Genomic DNA, 25,795 nt, shown 5'->3' on the forward strand with positions numbered 1-25,795 from the left:
GGGGGCCTTGTGCCCCTAACCCTAGTGAATATGGAGGAACAAGTGTATATGGTTGTATATGTGTGTGTGTGTATAGAACCAGTATATATTAAACCATGTGTGTATATATACACACACATATATAACACAGAACAATAACACAAGCCCTGCTTGTCCCTCTCTCCTGTATTTGAGCAAATGAAAGTATATATATGAAACAGAAGTATAAATATATATTAAACCACTACATTAGCCTGGTTCTCAAAATATGGTATTTTGACATTTCATGTTTTATACACACTCACACATATATGAAATGTAAAATTCCCATGATATTTTGAGAGCCAGGGTGCTGCTGCAGAGGTTTACTATATCAAAAAGGACCATCGTCCAGCCACCCTTCCTCCTTTCCAAAGGGGAGGAGGGAAACCAGGTCCAGGGCAAGAGCCATGGGGCCTGTGGGGTGACGCAGCTGCCTCCTGTGCCCACTTCCGCTGGCTGAAAGGGAGGAGAGAAAGAGAGAGGGAGCAGCAGGGAGGGCTTTGGCTGTTGCCTGCTGGCTTTGCAATTGCCAGACAGACTGGGGAGGGACCGGGGCCAGGGAGGAGGAAGTGCCAGCCTTGCAGGGAAGTGGAAAGCCAGGGCAGCAGCCAGACAGAGCCACAGAACGGCCCCGGTTTCTTTATGGACAGACAGGTACAGGAAGCCAGCTTGGTTTCTCTCTCTCTCTCTCTGTGTATGTAAAAGTGCTTTTCTGCCACTATTTATAGAGACACGTATGCCTTTGTGTGCCTTCAAGTCATTTCTGGCTTTGGATAACCCTAAGTCAAACCTATAATGGGCAGGATTTCTTCAGAGTGGGGTTGCCCATTGCCATCCTGTGACTTGTCCCAGTGGGTTTACATGGCTGAGCTGGGTTTATGAACCCTGGTTTCTAGAGTCCTAATCCAAAACTCAAACCACTGCACCATGCTGACTCTGTGTAAGTGCAACATCAGTATATGCAACCTTGTAGCATGTTTGAGACTAAGGTGACCAAGACGTTGAAGCATAAACTTTGTTCTTCTTCTTGTGTGCCTCCAAATCATTTTTTTAACTTGTGGCGACCCTATCATGGGATTTTCTTGGCAGGATTTTTTCAGGCCTGGTTTGCCATTGCCATCCTCTGAGGCTGAGAGAGTGTGACATGCCCAAGGTTCTCCCCCTTCCCCTGTGGGTTTTTAGGATTTGAGCCCTGGTCTGCAGAGCAGGGTGACCAGATGTCCTCATCACAAAGGAGGACAAGGCACTGTAAAAATTAGGACATTCATTTACAAAATGGAGAGACATGATAAAAGTTAAAAAAAACACTCATGGAAATGCAAATCCATGCTTCTTGTAATGCTCAAAATGGAGGACACTTTGGAATTCTTCCTGGACAGAAGGCTGAAAGGTAAGACATGTCCTGGAAAAGGAGGACATCTGGTCATCCAGTTCCAGAGTCAGTGCCCAACACTCAAACCGCTAACCTAGGTCCAAAACATACTGCAGAAATCCAGTCTGAGACCACTTTATAAAATCATAGAGTTGAAAGAGACCACAAAGTCCATCCAGTCCAACCCCCTGCCATGCAGGAAATCTAAATAACTGCCCTGGCTCTGTGCTAGGGAAACCTGGGAACTTTAGTTTGGTGTGGCCCCAGTCCTATGTGACAGAAGGCTCACAAGTTCCCAGAATTCCCTAGCACTGAGCCAGGGCAGTTAAAGCAGTCTCAAAGTGATTGTTTCTGCAGTGTGTTTTGGACCTTAGTCTGTTTCCTCAAGATGCATGTTTTTGTGACTAAGTTTACAGAGGGATGTACCTCTCCCTTATTTTAACTGGGCTTTTAATCAGAGCTGCAGCTGTACAATTTATATCATTGCTTCAAATCGAGTCACATGGTGTTACACGTAGAGATGTGAAGACACTACTTTAACTGCTATGACAGTGCTATGGAATTCTGGGATTAGGAGTTTGTTGTGGCACCAGAGCTCTCAGAGGAGAAAGCTAAATATGTTAGAACATGTTACTAATGCTCAAGGTATAGGATATGGTATACTTCTTTGGTTTGTATAGTTTGGATAGCACTGTTTTTTGCACGGTTTCTTTGACAGCGATTTTGGTTAAAATGATGAGCAGCAAGTGCATAAAGATGTGATTTTGAGCTGTTATACTCCTATCTTTTCTTCCATAGAAAACAAGTCTCAGGTAGGCTCCTGTCCAGGCCTTGACTGGATTTAAACCAGATTACTTTTTGGCATAGTCAACATGGTGTAGTGGTTTGAGAATTGGACTGTGACTCTGGAGACCAGGGTTCGAATCCCCACTCAGCCATGAAATGCACTGGATGACCCTGGGTGAGTGACAATCTCAGCCTCAGAGGATGGCAATGGCAAACTCCCCTCTGAAGAAACTAGCCATGAAAATCCCATGATAGGGTTGTCTTAGGCTCGCCATAAGTTGGAAATGACTTGAAGGGACATGACAACAACAACAGTTTTTGTCAGCCTCTTGACCCCTCTAGTGCGGGAGATAAGAAGGAATGGTTAGTGATTAGTGTGCGCCTATATTCCATTCATCCATCACTTTATTAATATCTCACCTTTTTTCCAGACAGGGACACAAGGTGACTTACAAAAAGGCATAAAATAAAAAAAGACACAAAATTAAGGCTAAACCAGTATTAAATAACAACAGAATTAAAGCCATTTAAGATTTACTTTAAAACAGAGCTTAAAAACAAATATGATTTTAGGACCTAGAAGTGTTTTGCATGGCTGGGAACTGTCAGAGAGACATGCTCACAATACTGAGCGATTAACTGCCCTCTGGAGAGCCAGCATGGCATGATGTTTGAGTGCTGGACTGCGACTCTGGAGACTAGGGTTTGATACCCAGCCCAGCCATGAAATCCACTGGGTGACCTTGGGCAAGTCACATCCTCTCAGCCTCAGGGGAAGGCAATGGTAAACCCCCCTGAACCAATCTCGCCAAGCAAAGAGTTGCCATAAATCGGAAATGACTTGAAGGCACACAACAACAACAACAACAACAACAATCTTAAGTGAACTTTTAGTCTCTCAATCATGTGGTAAATGTTAATTTGTTTTCATACTGTGTACATTCATTGGTTCATCTGTGCATAGCTCCACACACAGTTGTCCAGTTGTCCACACACCATCTGACAGCTGTCAAGCTCCAGGAGAAGCTGCTGCTGTTGTTGCTTATCAGTTGAGAGAGGCAGGCAGGCAAATCAGAATATGAAGTAGCAGCTGTATTCATCTTGGGGGGCACAAATGAGAGTGTGCTCACAGATGGCATCCTCCATTTCCTTCCTCCAGGAGCCCAGAGCAGCCATACCTTCATGGTCTGGGTCACCTCCCCTCCCCTTCACATCAGTAAGAGGCAGAAACAGATATCCCTCCCAGGATCCATGATAGCTGTCAGGCAGTGGGAGATTTTTGGAGACAGTGCAAGGGCAAGTGAAGGGTTTATGCATCTGTAAATCACTAACAAGGTGTCAACCATCATTTGTTAAAAGTGTTTTTATATCACATGATTCATGGATTCTGATCTAGGTTAGTGTAACTAAGGCCTGTTACAGACTGCCAAAATAAAGCTGCTTCAGGTCTCTTTGGAGGTATGCTATTTAAATGATGCATGGGTCCTAAGAGTCCGGAGGTCGCGCCAAAGCCACACTCCATTCCTAAGCACTGGAGGGCAGCTTTGGTGCAGCTTCCGGATTCTTAGGATGCATGCATCATTTAAACAGCATACCTCCAAAGAGACCAGAAGCAGCTTTATTTTGGCAGTCTGTAACAGGCCTGAGTTTAGGATGTGTGTGTAAGCAATACTGAATCTGGATAGAGTAACCAGATTTTGTAGCAGCAGAAGGAGTATTTGCAATGATCTTGATCGGATACCACAGAGCCCTAAATGCTAACTGCTATTTGGATGAAAAGATGGTATCTCCTGAAACATTTTGTGCACTGTAAAGTCGAAGGCTTTCATGGCCGGCATCCATAGTTCTTTGTGGGTTTTTTGGGCTATGTGGCCATGTTCTAGCAGAGTTTCTTTCTGATGTTTCGCCAGCATCTGTGGCTGGCATCTTGATTCTCTGAAGATGCCAGCCACAGATGCTGGTGAAACATAAGAAAGAAACTCTGCTAGAACATGGCCACATAGCCTGAAAAACCCACAAAAAACTATTTTGTGCACTGTTTGGCACAGTTATCTAACATCCCCTGCTGCAAGATAAAATGTGTATGATCCCTAATTTCATATGGACTGGTCTTCAGTTGCAACATCTGCCTATATTGTTTTCTAAATATTCAATAGTGTTTAATTACATCACTCATTTGAGCAACCAAATAGTGTGCTCATTTACAGGCAGTTATCTTCCTGTCGAGCTTCTTGACAAATACTGTAGTATTGGAACAAATGTAACAAAGTCTGATGTGTGTTTTGCTTTGAAATCTTTAGCTTCAGAGGCCAGACCACAGCTAATTCTTGCCTTGAAGAAAGGAGGATAGTTTGGAATGAGGCAGAAATGAAACAGATGACTATTAAACATTGGGTAAAGTTTCTCTCAGTAGTAAGGGGATCTATAAGCTTTGCTGCTGCTTTAAAAACAGAACACAGCACTAGACAAACGTTCAAGTACTGCAACACTACTTACACTTCCTGTAACAAAATAAACAGAATACTTTGTACAGTTGGCCCTCCACATTTGCAGCTTTGATTTTTGTGGATTTGATTATTCATGGATTTGATTAATATGTTCTCTCTAAGAGTCTCTGTGACCTAGCATGGCATAGTGGTTTGCACATTGGACTATGAATCTGGAGACCAAGATTTAAATCCCAGCTCAAGCATGGAAACCCAGTGGGTGGCCATGGGCAAGTCACACTCTCTCAGCCTCAGAGGATGGCAATGGCAAAACCCCATGAAAAGTTCACCTTAGGGTCACCATAAGTCAAAACTGACTTGAAGGCACACAACAACAGCAATCTCTAGATCCTCCTGCATGACTCTGTTGTCAGCTTACACTAGAGGACCTAGAAATTCTTAAAGAGAGCACTTCTCTAGGCATTTGGAGGTCCTCCAGTGCAATACCATGGTTAACTTCTGGCAGATCTTGATGACGTAATTGCCCTGGAGTACCTAGGGATTCCCAGAGAGGTGTTCTCTCAGGTAAAAGAAAATAGTGTTTTATTGTGTTTTTTCTACTTTCATGGGGGTCCTGTACCGCTAACCCCAGCGAATGTTGAGGGTCCACTATAATGGGCATCTTGAAACACCACAGAACCAAGCAATTTGGGTAGAATCACTACTATTCATTTTGGGGGATTTTGATTCTTTGTTACTACAGTATTTTATGTTTTGAGCTCATGAGATTGGATCCAGAGTTTTTATTTCCTAGTGGGAGCATCCCCAGTGGAGTCCAATGCTGAGAGTATTTCTGGTAGTAGAATGGAGTGGAAGTGGGGGTAGCAATATTTACTCATAGACCCTCGCACTGTAGCCCCAAACACCTTCTCATTGTTCTGCAGGAGCATTCAGTCTTCCAAAGCCAACTCTTCAGGGAGGGAGGAGAGGAATTATCAGAAAAGTTTGCAAGATTGTCTTCTTGCTGCTGGAAAAAGACAGCTGGATTAAACCTTCTTTCCCTTTTGTTCATGGGAGATCTTTTGTTAGAACAATGATGTAGTTTTGGAAACATAATTTTAAAAAACTCCCTATAATTCTGATGCAGTCAGATTAATAGAGAATTGAGAAAAGAAATTAAAGAAGTTGTTCAAACAAAAGCACTGAAACACTGTTCTGCCCTACACATGCCATGTATAAGATAGATAATTCTGTTTTGACTTATGATCCAATTGGAGTTAGTTGTCTGCTAGGCAACCTGGTGCATAAAGCAAAGTGAAAATTGAAATTCAAATATTCTGGTTTAATTGGCTTGCAGATAGCTGTCTGTCTATGCACCTGTGACCCTTACTGTCTTTTAACATTCTATAATTCTCCAAGTGCCTCTTTGTTCAAAATTAACGTTTCAGTTTTGGATGGTGGGCATGTTTGTTTCTTTGCTTGTATTCACTTGCTGATGTTAGATGAAGTCTGCAAATATAGTAAGCCCAAACATACTTGCTCTAGCCTCTTTATTCATCTGTGGAGGAGTTCCTTTCCTTCATACTTCACATCTGATCAATACAGCTATTTCTTCATTGTTAACCACAGTAAGAGAACAGGTATCTATTCCAATTTACCAGCTGGGGAAAAGTGAATGGGGCTGCTCAGAGCATGGTCAGTGCATATGGGCCACAGCCTACCTATTCTATGAGGTCCTTTGTATCTCACCAACCTCACAGGCCTACCCGGTGGAAATATGGGAGAAGATCTTCTCAGGGGCTGTTCCCAGGTTTTAGAATTTTCTTCCTGTAGATAGTAACTTGATTCACTCTATGATGTCCTTCTTGTAGCAGGTAGAGACTGCTTATGGGGAAACTCAGGGGCGAAACAGATGGCGGGTAAGGAGCAGCTTGCCACTACCCCTTTGCTCGCCGGGTTGGGGCTGCAGCAACCACACACCATGCCCCCAACCAGGCCTTTCCCAGGCGCAAAAAGGAGCAGCGGAAAGCCGCTCTTTTTGCACCGGGGAAAGGGTGTCTTTGCTGCCGCTGCTGTGTTGTTTTTCAGTATTTCTTTGGCACAGCATGTGTAAAAGCTGTGCTGCTGAAACACCATAGATCCGCCACACATGCAGTCAGCCATGCGGCTTCTCAGCAGACTGGGGGTGTGCTGCTGTCAAACACCGCATTCCAAATCTGCTGGGAAGCCATCTCTTTTTGACCGTCTGTTTTGCCCCTTAGTGAGTTTTAATAGTGTGCTCTAATTTCTTTCTTTTAACTGATATATGTACATTGTTTTTAATTCTATTGATTATTCAATTATATCTTAAGTTCATGTATGCTTTTACCAAAGAGAGCTGTTACCTGTATGTTTTAATTTTTGTAGCTCATTTGAGCCCCAATGCTGGGGGAAAGCAAAATATAAATAAATAATACTGGCAAAACACTGTGCTATATTTCTGTCTTGGGGGCTTTCCCCTCTCCTTTCATATGTGCACAGACATCTTCCTAGGTTATTACAGATGCTGGGAGAATTGTGTTAATCTCTCATATCACATCAGTACCTTTGCACAGCTGAGCACTATAATTTTGATCTCTGATTGCCTTGACAGGTGAGGTGGTGAGCAAGGTTTTAGAAATATGCACATATTTTCCTTTGAGTACAGCTGAAGCATTGGATTTGTTTTTCTTATAAATTGTATCCCTTTTGCTAAATCTTGTTTGATGCTCAGTCTGCTGGCTGAAGGAACACAAGTAGGGTTGTAACTGAAACTGGTCTTTTAAAGATTATATCCAATATTCTCAAACAAATTCAATAACAAAATAAAAAAACTATATGTCTTTTAAAGCTACTGTCCCCTCTGCATTTTCTTAAACCAGATCCTATTGGATTTTTACTGTTTATTATTTCATTAAAATCTTATTAATAAACTTTTTCTTTCTTCTCTCAGACCTTGTTTACAGGAAGAAAGAAAACTCACCAAAACTTTTTATCTTTCACAGCCAAAAGGAAGGACTCTCTTCATATGTAAATTTAATCACTAAAAATGTTTAAGAAAGTGGAAAAATTGCAGGTTCAGTGTTGTTTTAAGATGTACATAAGCAGCTTTAGCAAGTGGTTACCCCCCCCCCCCCCGTTGCTCACCATTCAGTTTTGAACACTGCCAATTCAGTGGTCTCCTCATGAGCAAGCAGCGATCCTGAGCCCACATGGGCGATCTCCCACTCTCTTCCTTGTCTGGAGAGAGTTCTATTAGCTAATTAACAACTAATTAGCCAGTATTTCTGCTGCATAGCTTCCTCTGCCTCGGAGCTGAAGCAGAGACGTCTAACCTACCTGGAAGTCCCAGAACATATGTAGTGTTGAACTATATCAATACATAGCATTTATTTGTCAGAAAGTGAACTATAGAGATTGAGCAATGTGGTATGTTTATATGTTTGTTTCTCTTCCACAGATATATTGTAAATAAACATGAACCCTTTAATTCCATACTGTTTGATGGCTGCATATTTTTGGATTGCTATCTTTTATGGGGCTTCTACGCATACATCAGCTCATAGGTAAGTCCTCTGTAGAGTGTTACAAAAATGGTACCTAGCATCTTGAGGAAAACAGTGAGCAATATAAAAAGAACAGTAAGAGTATTCTTTATTAAATAAGCAGCCCACAGGTCATGCCAGTGAACAACACAGGAAACCCTGTAGGCATCAAATTTGCTGGATTTTGTTAACAATGAATTATTTGGTGGCCTTTCCCCCATTGTGGCTGAGTGGAAATTCATAGTACATTTAACTTCTCTTTTTCATCCATCACAGGTGTGCTATCTCAAACCAACAAATCATATTCAAGAAAGTCAGCAAATAATCCAGGTCTACATGCCTGCCACCATATGCTTGGAGCACAGATTGAAGCAGTGATGTTGTGCTCCCCTTTTTAGATATTATCCTGTCTGTGAATTTAACTAGATCCCTCACATAGAAAATGCATAAATAACATCTGCATTGAAAGGATCACAACTATGGCCTCATACAGACAGGCCAAAATAAAGCTGGTTCGGGTCACTTTGCAGATATGCTGTTTCAATGATGCATGCATACTAAGAGTCTGGAAGCTGTGCCAAAGTTGCGCTCTACTCCTTAGGACAGGATCATGGCTCTGGCTCAGCTTCCGGATGCATGCATCATTGAAACAGCATACCTCCAAAAGTGATCCAAAGCACCTTTATTTTGGCTTGCCTGTATGGGGCCTACACCTCCCTAGCTTCTGGGAAATTATTTGTGTCAAACTGGATGCATCCCAACATCGTTTTTACGAAGATGAATTTGGGATATTATTTCTAGAATAAGATACTATAAAGCAGCAGAGCCATTTGTGGTCCAAATCACTTGAATTTAGATCAGGTAAACATAGAGTACATTTATCATAGAATCATGGAATTGGAAGAGACCGCAAGGGCCATCCAGTCCAACCCCCTGCCATGCAGGAGCTCTCTATCAAAGCATCCATGACAGATGGCCATCCAGCCTCTGTTTAAAGACCTCCAAGGAAGGAGATTGCCCCACTCTCTGAGAGAGTGTGTTCCACTGTCGAACAGCCCTTACTGTCAGGATATTCCTCCTAATGTTGAGGTGGAATCTCTGTTCCTATAGCTTGCATCCATTGCTCTGCATCCTATTCTCTGGAGCAGCAGAAAACAAACTAGATCCCTTCTCAATGTGACATCCCTTCAAGTTTTTAAACAGGGCTATCATGTCACCTCTTAACCTTCTCTTCTCCAGGCTAAACATCCCCAGGTCCCTCATAGGGCATTGTTTCCAGGCCCTTCACCATTTTAGTTGCCCTCCTTTGGACAGTTTCTCAATGTCCTTGTTGAATTGTGGTGCCCAGAACTGGACACAGTATTCCAGGTGGGGCCTGACCAGAGCAGAATAGAGTGGCTCTATTACTTCCCTTAATCTAGACACTATACTTTTATTGATGTAGCCTAAAATCGCATTGGCCTTGTTAGCTGCCACATTGCACTGTTCACTCATGTTCAATTTGTGGTCTACTTGGACTCCCAGATCCCTTTCACATGTAGTCTCGTTCAGCCAGGTGTCCTCCATCCTATATCTGTGCATTTCATTTTTCTGCCCTAAGTGCAGTACTTTACATTTCTCCGTGTTGAAATTCATTTCTTAGCTTAGGCCCAGCTTTCTAATCTATTCAGATTATTTTGAATTTTACTCCCATTCTCTGGGGTATTAGCTACTCCTCCTAATTTGGTGTCATCTGCAAATTTGATAAGAATGCCCCCAATTCTGTCTGGTTTCTTGAGACATCTCCCATTTTTCTTCCTCATTGGAACTGTTTGAAATTGTGCCTTCAGTTACTGAAGGCACAATTTCAAACAAGTGCAATGAGGAAGAAAAATGGGAAATGTCTCAAGAAACCAGACAGAATTGAACTCCCTTCTCTTTTAGTATTCCTGACCATGGGATCACCCCCAGTATTTCTCTAAGTTTACTAAAATCAGCTCTCCTAAAGTCTAAAATGTGTGTCTGACTATGCCTGGCTTCTCCTTTCCATGGTATAACAAACTCCAGGAGAACATGATCACTCCCACCTAAGGATCCCACCACTTTCACTCCATGCTGATGACACCCAAATCTATTTCTCTATGTCCCCGACTGTTGCAGCAACCACAGATGGCATCTCCGCTCTGAATGCCTTGCCTGGAGTCAGTAATGGGCTGGATGAGGGAAAATGAACTCAGGTTGAATCCAGAGAAAATGGAGGTACTTGTGATAGGAACCCCTGGTCCAGGGATGGAGATTTGCCAACCAGTCCTGGATGGGGTCACACTTCCCCTGAAGGACGAAGTTTGCACTTTGGGAGTCCTACTGGTCCCGTCTCTACCCATCTCAAGTGGAGGTGGTGGCCAGGAGTGCATGGCACCAACTTCTGCAGCGCACGTGCAGCTTTAATTTTTCAACCTGTTGCTTCAAACAAAAGTGTGTGTAAATCACAAGCTCATTGGTAGGGCTTGCTAGTTTAATTAAACTGTATTAGCTACTCTGGTTTTAGAAGTTTACATAAGAAAAAATCCCAAAAGTGGGCTGTAGACTTAACATAGTTTTTAAAATGAAAGAAATAAAAATTAAGTATCAAGTAATCCTTGCACACAAATTAGTATATCTAAGCCTAAAAAATATTCAGCCACCATCTCTGATGGATTAAATAGTGACCTCTTGCAGAAACCTAGGGTTCTGAGGAATCCTAGTTCAGAAACCCCTTCAGTAGTTGATGCTTTTCTACATTTTGAACATACTTAAAAATACTAAAAAAAAAAAAAATATTTATTTTATGTTTCAGTGTTGGTCACCCTCATAAATGGAATAAGTTCTACTTTGTTCATCATTGGCCAGTAACTGTATGTAAGGTAAGTTGTTGTTCTTAATGAATGCATTACTTGAGCATGTCCTTCACAGGGTTTTTTCTCTTCTGAGTTTACAGACCAAGGGCAAGGGCAAATTTCAGGTGAACAAAATATACCTGCTAAGGTTGGGTGTTACTTTTCTTTTTTTTTTACTTGTGTTTCAGGTAACTGTGGCTCATCCCTTTTCTGGCACTAACAAAGAATTGCATGATTCATATTTCAAGTGTCTTGAAAAAATGTTCTGTAAAAAGCTATTATTACAATTAGTCATGTGTCTTCCCTAGTATAAATTGCCTGATACATATTAGTCAGTTAGTACTTGTGCAGTAATGTGTAGTAATGTGTAAAATATAGAATTTCAAGGTGGCATTATTTCATTTCCATAGCATCATGTCAAAGGGAATTAAGTTACAAAAAGTTGAAGATATGAATCAGAAACTAATTGATAATCCCAACTAGAATGAATTTGTTTACTCAAAGAGAACTAAATGAACCAATTAAGTTTCATTGTTTGAATGGTTCTATTCTATTCTGCATTCAGGTATTCAGTCTGTGGAGTTCAAAGGGGCAGGGTGCGTGTGTAAATGATTTTGTGCAAATTGAAGAACACTATTTCTTGTGCAGTCTTCTTTTGCTAACTCAGCAGGAGTCTTTCCTTCAGTGGAAATGTACTTGGGTTGAAGCCACTAAATATACACTCATCCCTCCACATTCGCTAGGGTTAGGGGCACATGACCCATGTGAATGTGGAAAAATTGCAAATAACAAAAACACTATATTTTTACATGAAAAAACACCTTTCTAGGAATCTCTAGGTCCTCCAGTGCATCTTTGTGATCAACATCTGCCAGACACTGACCATAGAATTGTGCTGGAGGAGCTATAAATGCCTACTGGAGTGTTCTCTCTAAGAATCGCTAGATCTTTCAGTGCGATTTTTTGTTAAAGTTGACCATAGAGTTGCACTGGGGGACCTAGATATTTCTAGAGAGAACATATTAATAAAATCCATGAATAATCAAATCCGTAAAATTCAAAACCACAAATGTGGAGGGACCAGTGTAATCCTTGTTCTCCAAAAACAAAAACCACCTTTGTGGGGTAGATCCATGCCTGAATTTTATAACTCCTAATATTCCAAACATGGCACTCTGCATGTTGACACCCCTATGAATGAGAGATATCGAGTCATCCTGTTATCAAAAGCCCTCTCTGGTCTTGCAAACTGAGTATCATGGCCTCCTTGATAGAAACCCCATATGTCTGATGTACAAATGGCAATTTGAAGAACCACAGTTGATTATTAGTATCAACTGTATGCCCCCTTTTTGTATGCCCCCTTTTCATGGTGAAACAATCCTCAAAGTGGTTTATAGCACCTTCATTAAAATTTACATAATCAAGTATAGCAGTAACTCAACAACCATTACAAATAAAGATTTAAATAATGATACAAATTGGCTGAAAAATATCCATCAAGATTAAACTGTTCATGAGTAATTCATAGTAAGGCCTAACAAGAGAGAAATATCCCAAAAATTTAAATCCAAATAACATGTTAGAAATTCCAAACCTAAATGTGGCCCTGGCCATAAACCCTAAAGATGACCCCACCCAAATGGACTCTGGGCAGCTTCAGCAGCAGTCCCTGTCTTCATAATTTGAAACAGTCAAAGCCTCTGATTGCCCTAGCCAGATAGAAATGGACTCCAAAACAGGAACTCACAATTAGATGATAGCCTGTTCTTTCATAATTTACTGGTTCAGGTTTAACTTCTTACTGTACTGGTTGAAGTATCACTGCATACATTTTTGTCCATGGGCTTCTTTGCATGGAAGATTTTAGAACTAGTGAAGACATTTTGTCATGGGTAGTGTGCACTCCATGGGGCCCAAGGAGGAAGCATCCTATTGTGTTCTCTCTGCTGCCTACAAGTGCTACACAAACTGCAGTGGTATTGCATTTAGGAAATGCTATGTGGGTTTTTCTTTATCCTAAGCTCTGTCCAAGCATTATGAAAGCATATTGACTCAAAATTTGGGGAAGAGCAATGTGAAATCTTCCTCTTTTCACTATCCTGGCATTGCCCTCCAGTTCAACATTTCCAAATCCATTTATATAGAAATATTGTACCTTATACAAAAGTGCAGCTGTGTGTTTTTTAAAAGTAAAATGTGTACTGTTCCAATAATGATGCACAAATAAGAGTACAGCTATAAATCAAGAACATTGCCTCAGAATAAAATGAATTTTAGCTATCATTACTATATCAGTCAGCCTTTAGGGGAAAAATAGTTTTGCTCTAGATAAGACCACAGTTTCATTTACAAACCATTGTATTTTTCTATTAAACTTACACAGAGTGCATATTTTAATATATGTTAACTAAAAATGGTTCACTTTTGCTGTATTGCTATATCTGGGAACTAGTATTGTATTTCATTTCAAAATATATTACTAGAATTATTTTCTTTATAAAAACATAATTTATTTTTAATTAAAGACAGCTGTCATGTGTTGACATTTAGTTGAGTTGTTCTTGTAGCTGAGAAGGCTTTCTTAATGTTCAAACTAAATCTGAAATCCTGCAAATCTATAAGTATCTATTTTCAGTGCTTGAGCAGCCACTCCTTCAACCTTCCAATCATCAGTAGCAACTAGGAAACATTGTGGATCCAGAATATATGTTTGGGAAATCAAGAATGTTGTTCTGGATAGGAAGGAAGATTGGTAGCTGCAGTATGTGTCTGCCTGATCACAAACTGGCTGTGCTGTCCAATATATGGTGTTATGTGCTTTGCTCTTATATACAGTGCCCTTAGGAAGGAAGGGAACAAGATTAGACTATTGAAAACTGCTTGCTCAGTACATGACTGCAGGCTGCTTATTTGTGTTTGTCAAATACAGCTTCACAAGAAGATAAATAACTGGGCAATTTAGTTCAACTGTTACAGGCTCTCTGACATGTAATACTTTTGCATTTCATGAATGGAGACATTTTATATATTCCGTTAAGTATAGATTGGGTTAATGTGTTCCTAGGCATTCAGTCAGCCTGAAAAGTTGAGCAGAGGAAGCAAAACAGATTTCAGAGGGTGGAACTCCAGGTATTGCATTAGATCCATTGCAGAGGGATTACATAGAGGTTCTGTGGGGCAGAGAACGAATCGAGGTAGGGAATCCAACTAGAAGACCTTTGACCAGATGTATAGAAGTGATTTATTGATGACAGTGCCTTGTGAGGCAGATCCTGCTGAAGGTAAGACTACAGAGAATGGCACTCAAAGCCAGGAATACAATCTCCCAGCAACAGGGCTGGCTCTAGGTGTTTGGCCACTCTAGGCGAGAAATATTTTGGCACCCTCTGTCACCCCTCATAATTATTTTCACCCTTTGATTTTCGCTGTTTCATTTGTTAAAGCTAAACATGACATAAAAATGACATGAAAAGACATATAAAGAAACTGTCATATGATAGCTTGCTTTTACATCGCTTGCTGTAATGAGTTTTCATTTTAATATTGTTTAATTATGCAAAAAAAATATATAACCGCCCCCCCCAAGCCTAAATTTTGCCGCCCTCGGAGGCTGCCTAGTTCACCGTATGGATGAGCCGGCCCTGCCCAGCAACACATCTTCTGAAATCACCTGAAGAGGTGCCAGAAAGGACATTTGGCCAGGAATTCAAAGATCAGGCAACATGTTCATCCAAGAAAGTTGTTTCTGAAGTCACTTGGGCATCTTATCTGCATTCATTAAGATGGTTGTAGTCTTTATGGACAAAGAATAACTCCAGTAGAAGCATCCTGAAATTATATTTTATAAGGAAGAAAAAACAACCACCCCCTATCTCTTCCTATTAACAAGGGGTGGTGTTGGTTTAACTTCAAGTGGATTTTATACTCCTTGTAAAGGGCACTTGAATTCTCATGAGTTCAGCCTCTAAGCCAAAGAGTACAAAACTGAGGCAGCTAGTGCTCTCCGACTCAGATTTTAAACTCAGTTCTCACATTATGAAAAATGACCATCTTTTCCTTCTTCTTTGCTGACAAACTAATTTATCTCTTTGTTGTAATATCTCCCAAAATACAGAAATCCAGTTTATAGATTGTTTTGTCTTTGATTATCTTGGGACCCCACCTATTTTCATGAGTCCCTGGATATTTTGAATAAGCAAATCTGGCACCATATTTAACAATGGCACTGGCCTTCAAAAATAGTTTCACAAACGTTTTCCATTACAAAATGGTTACTGAAAAATGCAAGTATCTATCTGTCTGCTATACAAGAAGTTGTGGCTCCACTGAGGGCAATAAAATAGTATTTTCCCCTTGGGAATGTAACTTCATCATGACTGAGTTTTTGGGCTGTTTGTGTTACTTACACTGGGTTTTGTTCAGCATAAAATCTGGCTTTGAGTGATAAATTTATTTATTTGTTTTCTTTAGATGAACGCCAATGATTGTAAAGATCCACTAATGTACTGGACTATCCATGGACTCTGGTAAAATTTCAGATCTACTGAAATTCTTTATTTCTATCACCTTTCATTAGAAATTGAGAGTTTGTCCCAAATTACCTAGAGAGGTTCCTTCAGATTTTCACATATCTCCTGCATTTCGAGATTTTTGGAGAAGTGTCTTGTCTTAGAAACCCACAAGGAAGGAAACTATTCATTATTTACGTAAGCAGTGTTAGATTCCCCCCCCCCTAAGTTGTGGTAGCCCCTCAATAAGAATTCTTCTGAGATCAGGCTGGATGCTTAGCGTCTTGGCCGCTGGATATTCAGCTTGAAACAGTGGTGGTTTTAGTGACACTTATGCCATTTGTTTCTCTTAAATAATTTATGATTTAGTGCAGCGACTGTGTATGATGTATGGCCAAGCTGATAGCTCCCCCTTGGACTAGAGAAAAATGTTACTAATACATATTATCCATTTGGATTATTAAACTATCTTGAAATTCATGGGGCAGGCAAGGAGCTGTGCATAATCACAGTATTTTGATTAAGTCTCCAGAGTATTGCTTACACCAGTAGTTCCCAAATTTTGGTCTTCCAGGCGTTTTGGGCTTCACCTCCCAGAATTCCTGACAGTTGGTCAAGCTGGCTGGGGCTTCTGGGAGTTGATGTTCAAAATACTTGGAGGACCAAGACCTACAGACTCACTGGCTGTCACTGTCTTTGCCTCTGTTAAAAAATGCAAGAATGGATAAACATCTCATGGCTGAAAGAAATGGTTTGCCACTCATTTCTTCACACTGTCATTCAGCTTTGTCTTTTACAAAAAATGACATGACTTGTTATGTTAAAAGATGAAATAAGAGATGTTGGCACTTGGTTTTGGATCCTGAAAGGCATTTGAAACTTTAGAGAAATTTCTCAACTGTTTGTTTTAATAATATGTTGTGTGGGTGGTTTTGAGAACTTTGTGTTGTTGCTCATGTTTTGTATTTTTATTCCTCCTCTTGAAAAAAAATGGAAGGAAGCTAAAACTGTGCTAACATACTATCTTCCAGCAAACATTTTTAGCAAACATATTGACTTGGAACTTTATAAAGGCTTAAAAAGAATCCTGCTTCTAGTATAGAATGTAATGTTTTCAATCAGAATTTTTAATAATAATCCCAGCTGAATTTGTATTAACTAAGCGGAGAAGCAGACAGGCAGGAAGGAGTGGCTAGAAACCACTCCGAGCTTGATCGCCCTGGGGCCACAGTGGACGCACACCGTGGCCCCAAATATAAGCGGAAAAGATCTGCTCCCTTTGGGGCCGGCTTTGGGCCACCTTAGGTGGCCCCACCACAGCCCCAGGGTGGCTTCTAGGCACTCTAGGAGAGTGAATTGTGTAAAAGACTGGAAGCTGCCCCCGTCTGCCCATCTGTTTTGGACCTAAATTAGAATATAACCCTCTTTATCAATTATTTGGGGTTCTGATAATTCTGCAACAATATTTGTAAACCCTAATTCAATGTGGAAATTAGTAGTATGGTTAAGTAGTCTGTGTAACTTCGAAATCACTGTAAATTATCATAGCCCTCCATTATGCCACAATGTCTCTGGAAACAGTTTGTTGAGAGGGGTGTGTTCTTAGGCCTGGGAAGCACAATGCCCAGTGGCATCCAACACTGGGGTGTCACCCAGTGCGGGGGTGGGGCTTGGGTGGAGCCAAAAAGGCACACATCCAACTCCCTGACTCATGTGGCTTTACTCAAAAGTAAAGCGGCATGGGGCAGAGACTAGGGGGCACCGAGCCCTGTCCCTCCCTGATGGCATGCATTAGGGAGATGAGGGGCTGCTCATTGTAGAGTGTCTTCCGGTGCGGTCCGCACCCCGCCACACATCCCCAGTAATGCCACTGACAGTGCCATAAGGAAAGATATACAGTATTGTTACATTCTTTTCTTCAATTTCATATTTTCATCTTACTTATACAGTCAGCCCTTCTTATATACAAATTTTTTATAAATGGATTCAAGCATACACGGTTTGAAAATGTTCAAAAAAAGTATAAATTTCAAATATCAAACCTTGATTTTTCAATTTTTATAAGGGACACCATTTTGCTATGTCATTATATTTAATGGGACTTGAGCATATACGGATTTTGTTATACATGGGGGATCTTGGAACCAAACCCCAGCGTATAACAAGGGTCCACTGTAGTATCACCTCCAAGGAGCTTAAGGTGTTGAACATATCTGTTTTCTAGAGTAATATTCCACTCTTTGTGACCTTTATAGGTTACTTTTTTATTTTGGAACTCAGTGTAAGGTGCCAAGTTGTACTTTTTAAAGCCCTAAATGGTTTGTGACTGGAATGCATGAAGGAGAGTCTTTCCCAATATATTTCCTTGCTCTGAGTTACCATGTGAATCAAAGTGTTTCGGTGGGAATATGAAGTGTTGTGGCCCTGACATGATGGAATGCTCTCTCTGAGGAAGGTTGTTTGGCCCTTTCTTGATTTTCATTCTGTGTGTTTATATGCCATCAAGTTGCCTGTGGACTTTTAGCAATCCCATGAATTTCATAGGGTTTTCTTAGGCAAGGAATACCCAGAAGTGGTTGTGCCATTTCCTTCTCCTGAAATATAGTCTACAGAACCTGGTATTAATTGGCAATCTCTCATCCAAATACTAGCCAGAGCTGACCCTACAGATCAAATATGATCTGGTGCCATTAGCATATTGAGGCTGATTTTCAGGTTTTCATTCCACTCTTGGTAAGATTTGGGTTTTTTTTTAAGCACGCTTTTGGAAGAGCCTAGTTGAACTAATTTTAATACACAGCTATTTGGAAGGGAAAAATGATAATTATTCCACTAACAGTGTTGATGTTGATAGTTTTCAAGTTGGATGCTTTGATCATTTTTAAAAATTCATTAATCAGTTTGAATTTTCTTTTGAACAGTAAAGCGCAATAACAAATCATAAATAAAATATTTGTGGAATTGTTATATTTTTTGAAGGCAAGAAACTGTTGTATGCTGCCTACCAGTGTGAGATTTAATTTATTGGAACATTTTGTTCTTGTTCTTCCATAGGCCAGATAAAGAGGAAGAGTGTAATAGAACTTGGCACTTCAATATATCTGAGCTTAAGGTATGAATCAAACTGTAGGTTCTAAACATGGGTAAATCTGATTTTTCCATGTACCATATTTTTCAGGGTCTACTAATAGTTACATGAGATAGACAACTGTTTTTCAAACAGATTTTCTGGCTTGTTCCATTCCAGGGATTTGGGATACGCAGCACACAAAAGCATTTTATTTTTAGTAAAATGGCATTGTATGCTGGAGGTTCTTATTGCAAACATATTTATTTAATGCAAACAAATGATACAAAAATACATCTGGATGTATGTGAAATCTTGGAGTCAAAAGCCAGCCCAAGGAGATCTTGAAATATTTCTCAAAATTATTCAGTCATTTCCATGGAAATGAGTGATGGTAGCCCAGGGAAAGACAATGGCTTATACTGAACAAGAGTTGGATATGATGGCCCATGAGACCCCTTCAAACTCTATGATTCTAAGAGAGTAATTGGTTTGCAGGCAATAGATTTCAGGTTCACTCCCTAGCATCTCTAATTAAAAGGCTCAGGGAACATGTGAGTGGAAAGATCTCTACATGAGATGGTAGAGAGCCACTGTGAGACAGTAGTGGACACACAAATAATTTGAAATGGTATAAGGCAGCTTTCAGTGTTCTCAAAAGAGTTCAGTCAGTTATGCAGGTGGCTTTATTCATGAGTGTAATGGGCATGGGCATAATCCAGAGGACAGTTGGTTTACCTTTCTATTTCCAGGCTGCCTAAGAACAAGATTGTCAGGGCAGTTTTCAGCATACAGCAAAAATTTAATCACAATTATAAAAAGGAATAAATGAAGCATTACAGTAGATAGCAAAATATTTCTTAAAATAGAGATAGAATGATTAAAATAACCAACACCACAGTACTAAACCATTTAAAGCCAGAAGGAATTCTCGTTTGGTCATAAGGATGAAGGTAAATTCTATTCTATTCATATACATAAAATATAAAACATAAAAGACATAACATAAAACATACTATTAATACATTCCTACATGTAATCGCAGCCAATTCTGACAGAATTCATAACTTGTTGATATAAGCAGTTGTGTCATTACCTTTGTATTGTGTAATTACTTTTGTTATACCCAATTATAAGGACCAATTTTTAAAAAAGGAAGTACTCATGTGCTTTCTTTGACTAGACAACAAGGGTAGCCTTGCTTTTATTGCATTGCCAAAGGTTATCTCTGAGGTTATGGGAGCAGGGATGCATTCACAAACCTTCAGTATGCTTCTGTTTTTGCTGCTACATTGCTTTTCTTGCAGAAACCATCAAGATGGCAGACAGCTGGCCTCTTCCAGCTATCTGTTGCTTTGCTCCTCTCAGTTTGTCTGACTTCTGACTTCCCAAACAATTTCATCAGGCAAAAGGAGCATTCTGAAGAATGCAGGTTTCCTACTCATCTAGGGATATTGCAACAAAGAACACTGTTGTGCTCCAGGAATAGGTAGAATAAAGTTAGCGGAGAAATCATACAATACTTAACAGCAGGAATGGAGAGCATTTGATCCTGCAAATGTTTTAGCCTGCAGCTACTATTAGCCCTACTCACCATGGCCAATAATAAATGCTTATTATTTAGCCTCTGAAGGAGCAAAGATTCCCCACTCTTTCTTTATTGTCCTGTCTTGCTCCTCATTTTATTGAAGCCAAATGTGTATCATCTTCTCCTGTGCCCTGCAGTTTCAGGAGATTCTATGTTTTTGTGTTCATTGATCTGATTGACTTGCTTTAAAAAAAAATCAATGCTGCCCTTTAGTTATAGTTACTCAACATAGCATTCAGTTTTTTAAAAAGTTTTAATAATCTATGTCACAATTTCCTTTATTGAATGTAAATACAAAGTAGTTTATGGTCAAAAGCAATACCAAATACAAAATCATTTAAGAACATCATAAATATATAAATGACGAGCTCTATCCTAAGGGATTGTAGAGTAGTCTAAAGCTGGTGATACCAGCATAAGCTAATGTCAGCAAAGAGCTATAACACCAGATTTATTCCTTTGGTCTTACAGCTCAAAGCTTGACTGTTCTGCTCCACAGGTTTGAATAAGATGTTACCATACATCTCCTTAAGGGACGCAGTGGTTTAGTGGTTAAGATGCTAACTCTGACAACCGTGAGGTTAGCAGATAGGCAGTTGAAGACCCATGTACCACATGACAGAGTGAGCTCCCATCACTAGTCCCAGCTTCTGCCAACCTAGCAGTTTGAAAACATGTAAAAGTGCAAGTAGATAAATAGGTACCACTTTGGTAGGAAGGTAACAATGTTTCCTGCACCTTAGCATTTAGTCTTGCTGGCCATATGACCGTGGAGTCATCTTTGACAATGCTGTCTCCCTCGGCTTAGTACCGAGCACTGCCCCCCTACAGTTGGACACAACTAGACAAATCATGTCAAAGGGAAACCTTTACTTTTACCTTTTACTAATATCCTTGCACCATATCACATATTCTGGAAACTTGATGCAGCCGTGGCCTGTGTGTTTATATTTGTTCAAATGTCAAGTCTTCCCTTTTGGTTCTATAGGATCTTTTTTATTGTTATTGCTAGGATGTCATGGAAGATATGAAGCAATATTGGCCAGATGTTCTTCATCCAAATCACACCCATTTCTGGTAAGTTGTGCAACTTTTACACATGTTGGTAGCTTTACAAAAATATGTATTTTGAACTGCGTTTTTAAAGTGAAAAAAACTAGGTACGTAGTGGAGCAGTGTGGAAATGATACAGAGTAGCTTGTAGAAATATGCCTTCTCAAGTTTATTGTCTCTTTCATACACAAAATACTCATTGGAATTTTAAGCTTGTTGACATTTTAAATTCCTTGGAGAAATTAATATACTTGATCACGTGCTAATGTTTTCATTTACTGACATTCTCAAACAGTTTTATATTTCTGGCACACATAATGTTATATTTGGAGAACAAGGTTTATTCCTTGTTCTAGATCTAGAATAGCATCAGGTATAATTATTACTGAAAGCAATCCTTCGTCCACAGTAATGGTCTCTGTGTTCATATTTCTAAAACATGAAGCTAATATGGTGAACCTTTGGTATTGAGGTTTGGTTGCAGAGGCCCCTGTGGCTACCAAAATCCATGGATGGTCAAGACCCATTAAATACAATGCATAATAAAATGGTGTGTTGTTATTTATGCCTTCAAGTCATTTCTGATTTATCGTAACTATTACGACAGCTGGCTCAGAGATTATATAAAATGGCAAAATTTGCTTTTAGAATTTATTAGTTTATTTATTTATGAATTTTTGAGTCATAAGTAGTTGAATCTGTGGATAAGAAAAAAAGTCTGCGGATATAGAGGGCTGACTGTACTTGGACAAATATGTCTGATTGAATGTCTTTCAGTCAAATCTAAACTATCTGGACACTTAGTCAAGCAATTCTTTGATTGCATTGGTACACAGTTTTGTTTAGCCTATTTAATGATTTCATGTTGTGTCATATGTTGCCATTTATTAGATGTTTTGAGGAGATTTGAGTTAGAAGCTACCAACTTTGACATGATGGGCAGATTTGGAGCATAGTGTCAGCAGCACAACCATGATGTGCATATGTAATTCCATAATGAATTGCCATGTTTCTATCTTTCTATTTAGATAGCATAGCTTTAAAATGTGAATACAGTCATTTAAAAAATCGAAGAGAAATAGAGAATAAATCATGCAATTCATTATAATGTGCTCTGAGTTTCACTCAATGCTTTAACTGCCTCTGGGCACACTTTTAAAAACATTCTTTGAAGACTGAACACACAGACTCCTAGCCCTTTTCTTCTCTACCATAGTTTTTCCTGTTTCTCTAATTCTGCGACCTTGAAAGGAAGAAAAATCTACACAGAGCTTCAGTACTGATGATGCTCACTGAAGGAGGGAATCTAGCAATTAACCTTTGTCATTTCGTGATGTAGTCAAGGGGGTGACATTGATATTTAACAAATGGAAATCTGCTAGGAGCAAGAATGAGATGGCTTTCTTTTCAATTCACTAATGAAAGCAAAGATAGTTTTTGTTGTTACATTAGAGTGTTCAGGGTTTGTGGTTTCCATAGTTTCCATAGAAAAGACAGAAATGCTGCAGCTCTACACTTGGCAAGCTTTTTTCTGAAGCTGTACTAACAGGTACCTGTCAGACTGGAGATGGTAGCAGTATGAATCCAGTCCTATCAAGTATAGCCCATTAACACAGAAAATGTTTTCTCACCAAATATCAGAAGATCTGAACATGTTTTGAGTGATTGCCATCATGGGGAAAAGTATGAAAACCCACAGTTCCAGTAATTTGATATATGTAAACTGTAAGGCTTAGATCCTAGCATAAGAAGGAAACAAAAGAAGGTTCCCTGTGCCCCTCTTCCTGCCTAGACTCATTACATCTCACAGGGAATCTTCAGTAGAGGGTCAGAGACCTTGAATACATGGGATGGGACATAGCATTGCTGGAGGAGGAAGAAACTCCAGATAAGCTGGAGGGGTTCCTGAATCTGAACAATTTTCCCTCTCCCCTGTAGCAGACCCCACAACCCATCACAGGAGGGTTCAGGTTGTCAGCGCAACTACTGGGGTCCAACAACCACTGTCAGCAACTCAAATGAGTCCTGGGGTTAAATCAGACCCTTGTAGCAGAGCTGGCAATTTGCAGAAGCTGAAGCGTGGCTCCGAAGTCCAATTGGGATGACAGCAACTGGATGTCTTCCAGGAACTGCAGCAATCTCCGGGGACACACAGCAAACCGATGCTGTAGCTTCTTCTGATAAACCACCAGAGAAACAAAGTCCCCAACAGTGCATCAGGGAAATTCTTATTAGAATGTCCAAAAGTGAGACTGATAACAACTCATAAAAAGTCATTTACATCAACAGCACCTACTCTCTGGAATAATCTTCCTGATGAAATCCGAGCCTGCTCCACTTTGGATGCTTTTAAAAAGGCTCTGAAGACACATTTATTCTGACTGGCATATCCGTCTGACCTTTTGTAGGAATTATTCTTACTAGACTTGCATATCATCGACTGAAAAGACTCTTGGCTGTATGTTTTTATGTATTTTGAGAATTGTGGTTTTTATCTTCATCTGTATGTATTAACATTCCTGTTGTACACTGCTTTGATCACTGGAAAAGCGGTATAGAAATAAAGTTTTATTATTTATTATTATTTATTATAATACAAAACCAGATCTCTAAAACTCCAAAACATACCAATCCAACTCCTACTTCAAACCCACAAGCTATCCCTTGCAACCCCTGGGTTTATATAGTCTCCAGACCATGTGGTGAGTTCAGGTGTGTAACCATGTCATGTGTCTCCTGTGCAATCCAGACACATGTTTCATCATCCATGGCTACGTGCACTTGGACACTGAAGTGTCCTTGAGCCAATGAGCTTCAGCTGTGCTGATCAGCCTTGCCACTCTGCTGAATGCTCATGGCCAAACACACACACATCAAGCATTTCCCTGTGTGCTGTGTTTTAACCCTTCAAATCCCTGACACGGGAGCCCCCAGAGAGTGTTCTTAGGGGACTGCTTTTGAGAAGAGAGCTTCAGAAACATTAATTCCATCCATTTTTTTTATTGAACTTAGCCATCAAGTCCAAGACAATATTTTATTTCTTGTATCTTTGTTTTGCTCTTTTTAAAAGCCTTTCAAGATTTTAATTTTAATTTTAGTGAGACATATGTTAATCTGTACTCATTGAACAGTGGTGTACTTGTACTGGATTCCACTTCTGGAATCGGCAATCTATCAAGACATCATGTAAAGCAACTCTAGAGGGCTGGAAAATCCTCTGGAGCAGGAAAAGGCTGCAGCAGAAGGGGAAGAAAGACCCCATATATCTGGCCATGGATACAAATGCACACCAATAACTCTTGGGCATAGAGATTCTGTAGTTTTAATGGGTAGTCATATTAATAGATGATGCTGATATTATTTTTATATAGGTGTTTTACTTGTTCATATTGCAAAAACAACATTAAAATAGAAATTCTACATTATGCAAAATCATGCCCCACACTGATATTAGTTAGAAAGTGCACTTCTGAAAATGCCTTCTGTAAAACGCACTTCTGGAAAAGAAATAATTGCTTCTGAGATTTGATTACTGTTGGAGGATATGGAGAGCAAAATCTTTTAAAGTTGAAAATGTTGGAGGCTTAACTGGGCACATGTTTAAGATTTTCTTCTGCAATTTTATGTTGCATAATTTTCTCTGGACACAACTCTGCTTAAAGATGTACAGTAACTTTGTATTGTTTTCTTTGTGTAGGAAACATGAGTGGGACAAACATGGAACTTGTGCAGCTGAGCTGGAATCTCTTAATTCTGAAAAAAAGTACTTCAGTAAAGCACTGGAACTCTATAAAAATCTTGACCTTAACAGGTGATGTAAATTCTGAGGTTTCTGCAACATGCAGGCATTCTGTGGTTAAAATATACCACAGAATATTCCAGAAATAATCCATCTTGAGACCACTTTAACTGCCCTGACCCAATTTTAGGGAAACTGTAGTTTTCTGAGACATTTAGCCTTCTTTTTCAGAGAGCTCTGGTGCCACAATAAACTACAGTTCTCAGGATTCCCTCACACTGAGCCAGGACAGTTAAAGCGGGCTCAAACTGGATTATTCCTGCAGTGTGTTTTGACCCTAAGTAGCCTTATGAACACACACACACACAAAACCTGCAAGTTATGATAGGTTAATAAAAGAAATATAATTCCTCAGAGCAGCTGTCATAAATAAAAAGGCATTTAAACAAGGCATATAAAATAAATAAGGTAAATGTTGGAGTTCAAGCAAATATGAAAATACATAGAGGAGCAGTTTGCTTTGAATATAGTTGGTTCACATGGGTACAAGAGACATTCCTTGACATCTCATCATTGTACCACACAGGCTAAGAGTGTAGCTCACATGTGCCCAATACTGTTCTCCAGCTACATATGAGAAACAGTAGAAGTAAGCAAGCAAACTGTTATAGATCCATGTCTTCTGTTACTGACCTTCTCATTAAGGAGCTCATGATAAGCTGCCAAGGAGCCTTAGCATTTCCTAGAACATAGTTCGAAGATCACTGACCTATATAACTGATTTAATAATAGCTGTCATTATTATTAATAATAA

At 39.8% G+C, this 25,795-nt stretch overlaps 1 protein-coding gene across 4 annotated transcripts in view; it reads left to right on the forward strand.

The window, feature by feature from the left end:
* Positions 1-504: 504 nt before the first annotated feature.
* RNASET2 (ribonuclease T2) overlaps positions 505-25,795 on the forward strand; it is a 34,376-nt gene continuing 9,085 nt past the window's right edge. The window contains exons 1-8 of one of the 4 annotated variants that reach the window (XM_042445157.1): positions 505-675; positions 2,192-2,354; positions 8,084-8,189; positions 10,984-11,050; positions 15,497-15,552; positions 18,589-18,646; positions 21,202-21,266; positions 24,940-25,053. In XM_042445157.1, coding sequence (XP_042301091.1) covers positions 8,101-8,189; positions 10,984-11,050; positions 15,497-15,552; positions 18,589-18,646; positions 21,202-21,266; positions 24,940-25,053 — 449 coding nt within the window. In that variant the 5' untranslated portion in view covers positions 505-675; positions 2,192-2,354; positions 8,084-8,100. Of the gene's footprint in view, positions 676-2,191; positions 2,355-4,502; positions 4,574-8,083; positions 8,190-10,221; positions 10,407-10,983; positions 11,051-15,496; positions 15,553-18,588; positions 18,647-21,201; positions 21,267-24,939; positions 25,054-25,795 lie in introns of those variants that run through there. The other 3 variants (XM_042445155.1, XM_042445156.1, XM_042445158.1) reach the window with 3 other exon arrangements.

The sequence above is a fragment of the Sceloporus undulatus genome, chromosome 1 (assembly GCF_019175285.1).
Source record: "Sceloporus undulatus isolate JIND9_A2432 ecotype Alabama chromosome 1, SceUnd_v1.1, whole genome shotgun sequence".
NCBI classification, from domain to species: domain Eukaryota; kingdom Metazoa; phylum Chordata; class Lepidosauria; order Squamata; family Phrynosomatidae; genus Sceloporus; species Sceloporus undulatus.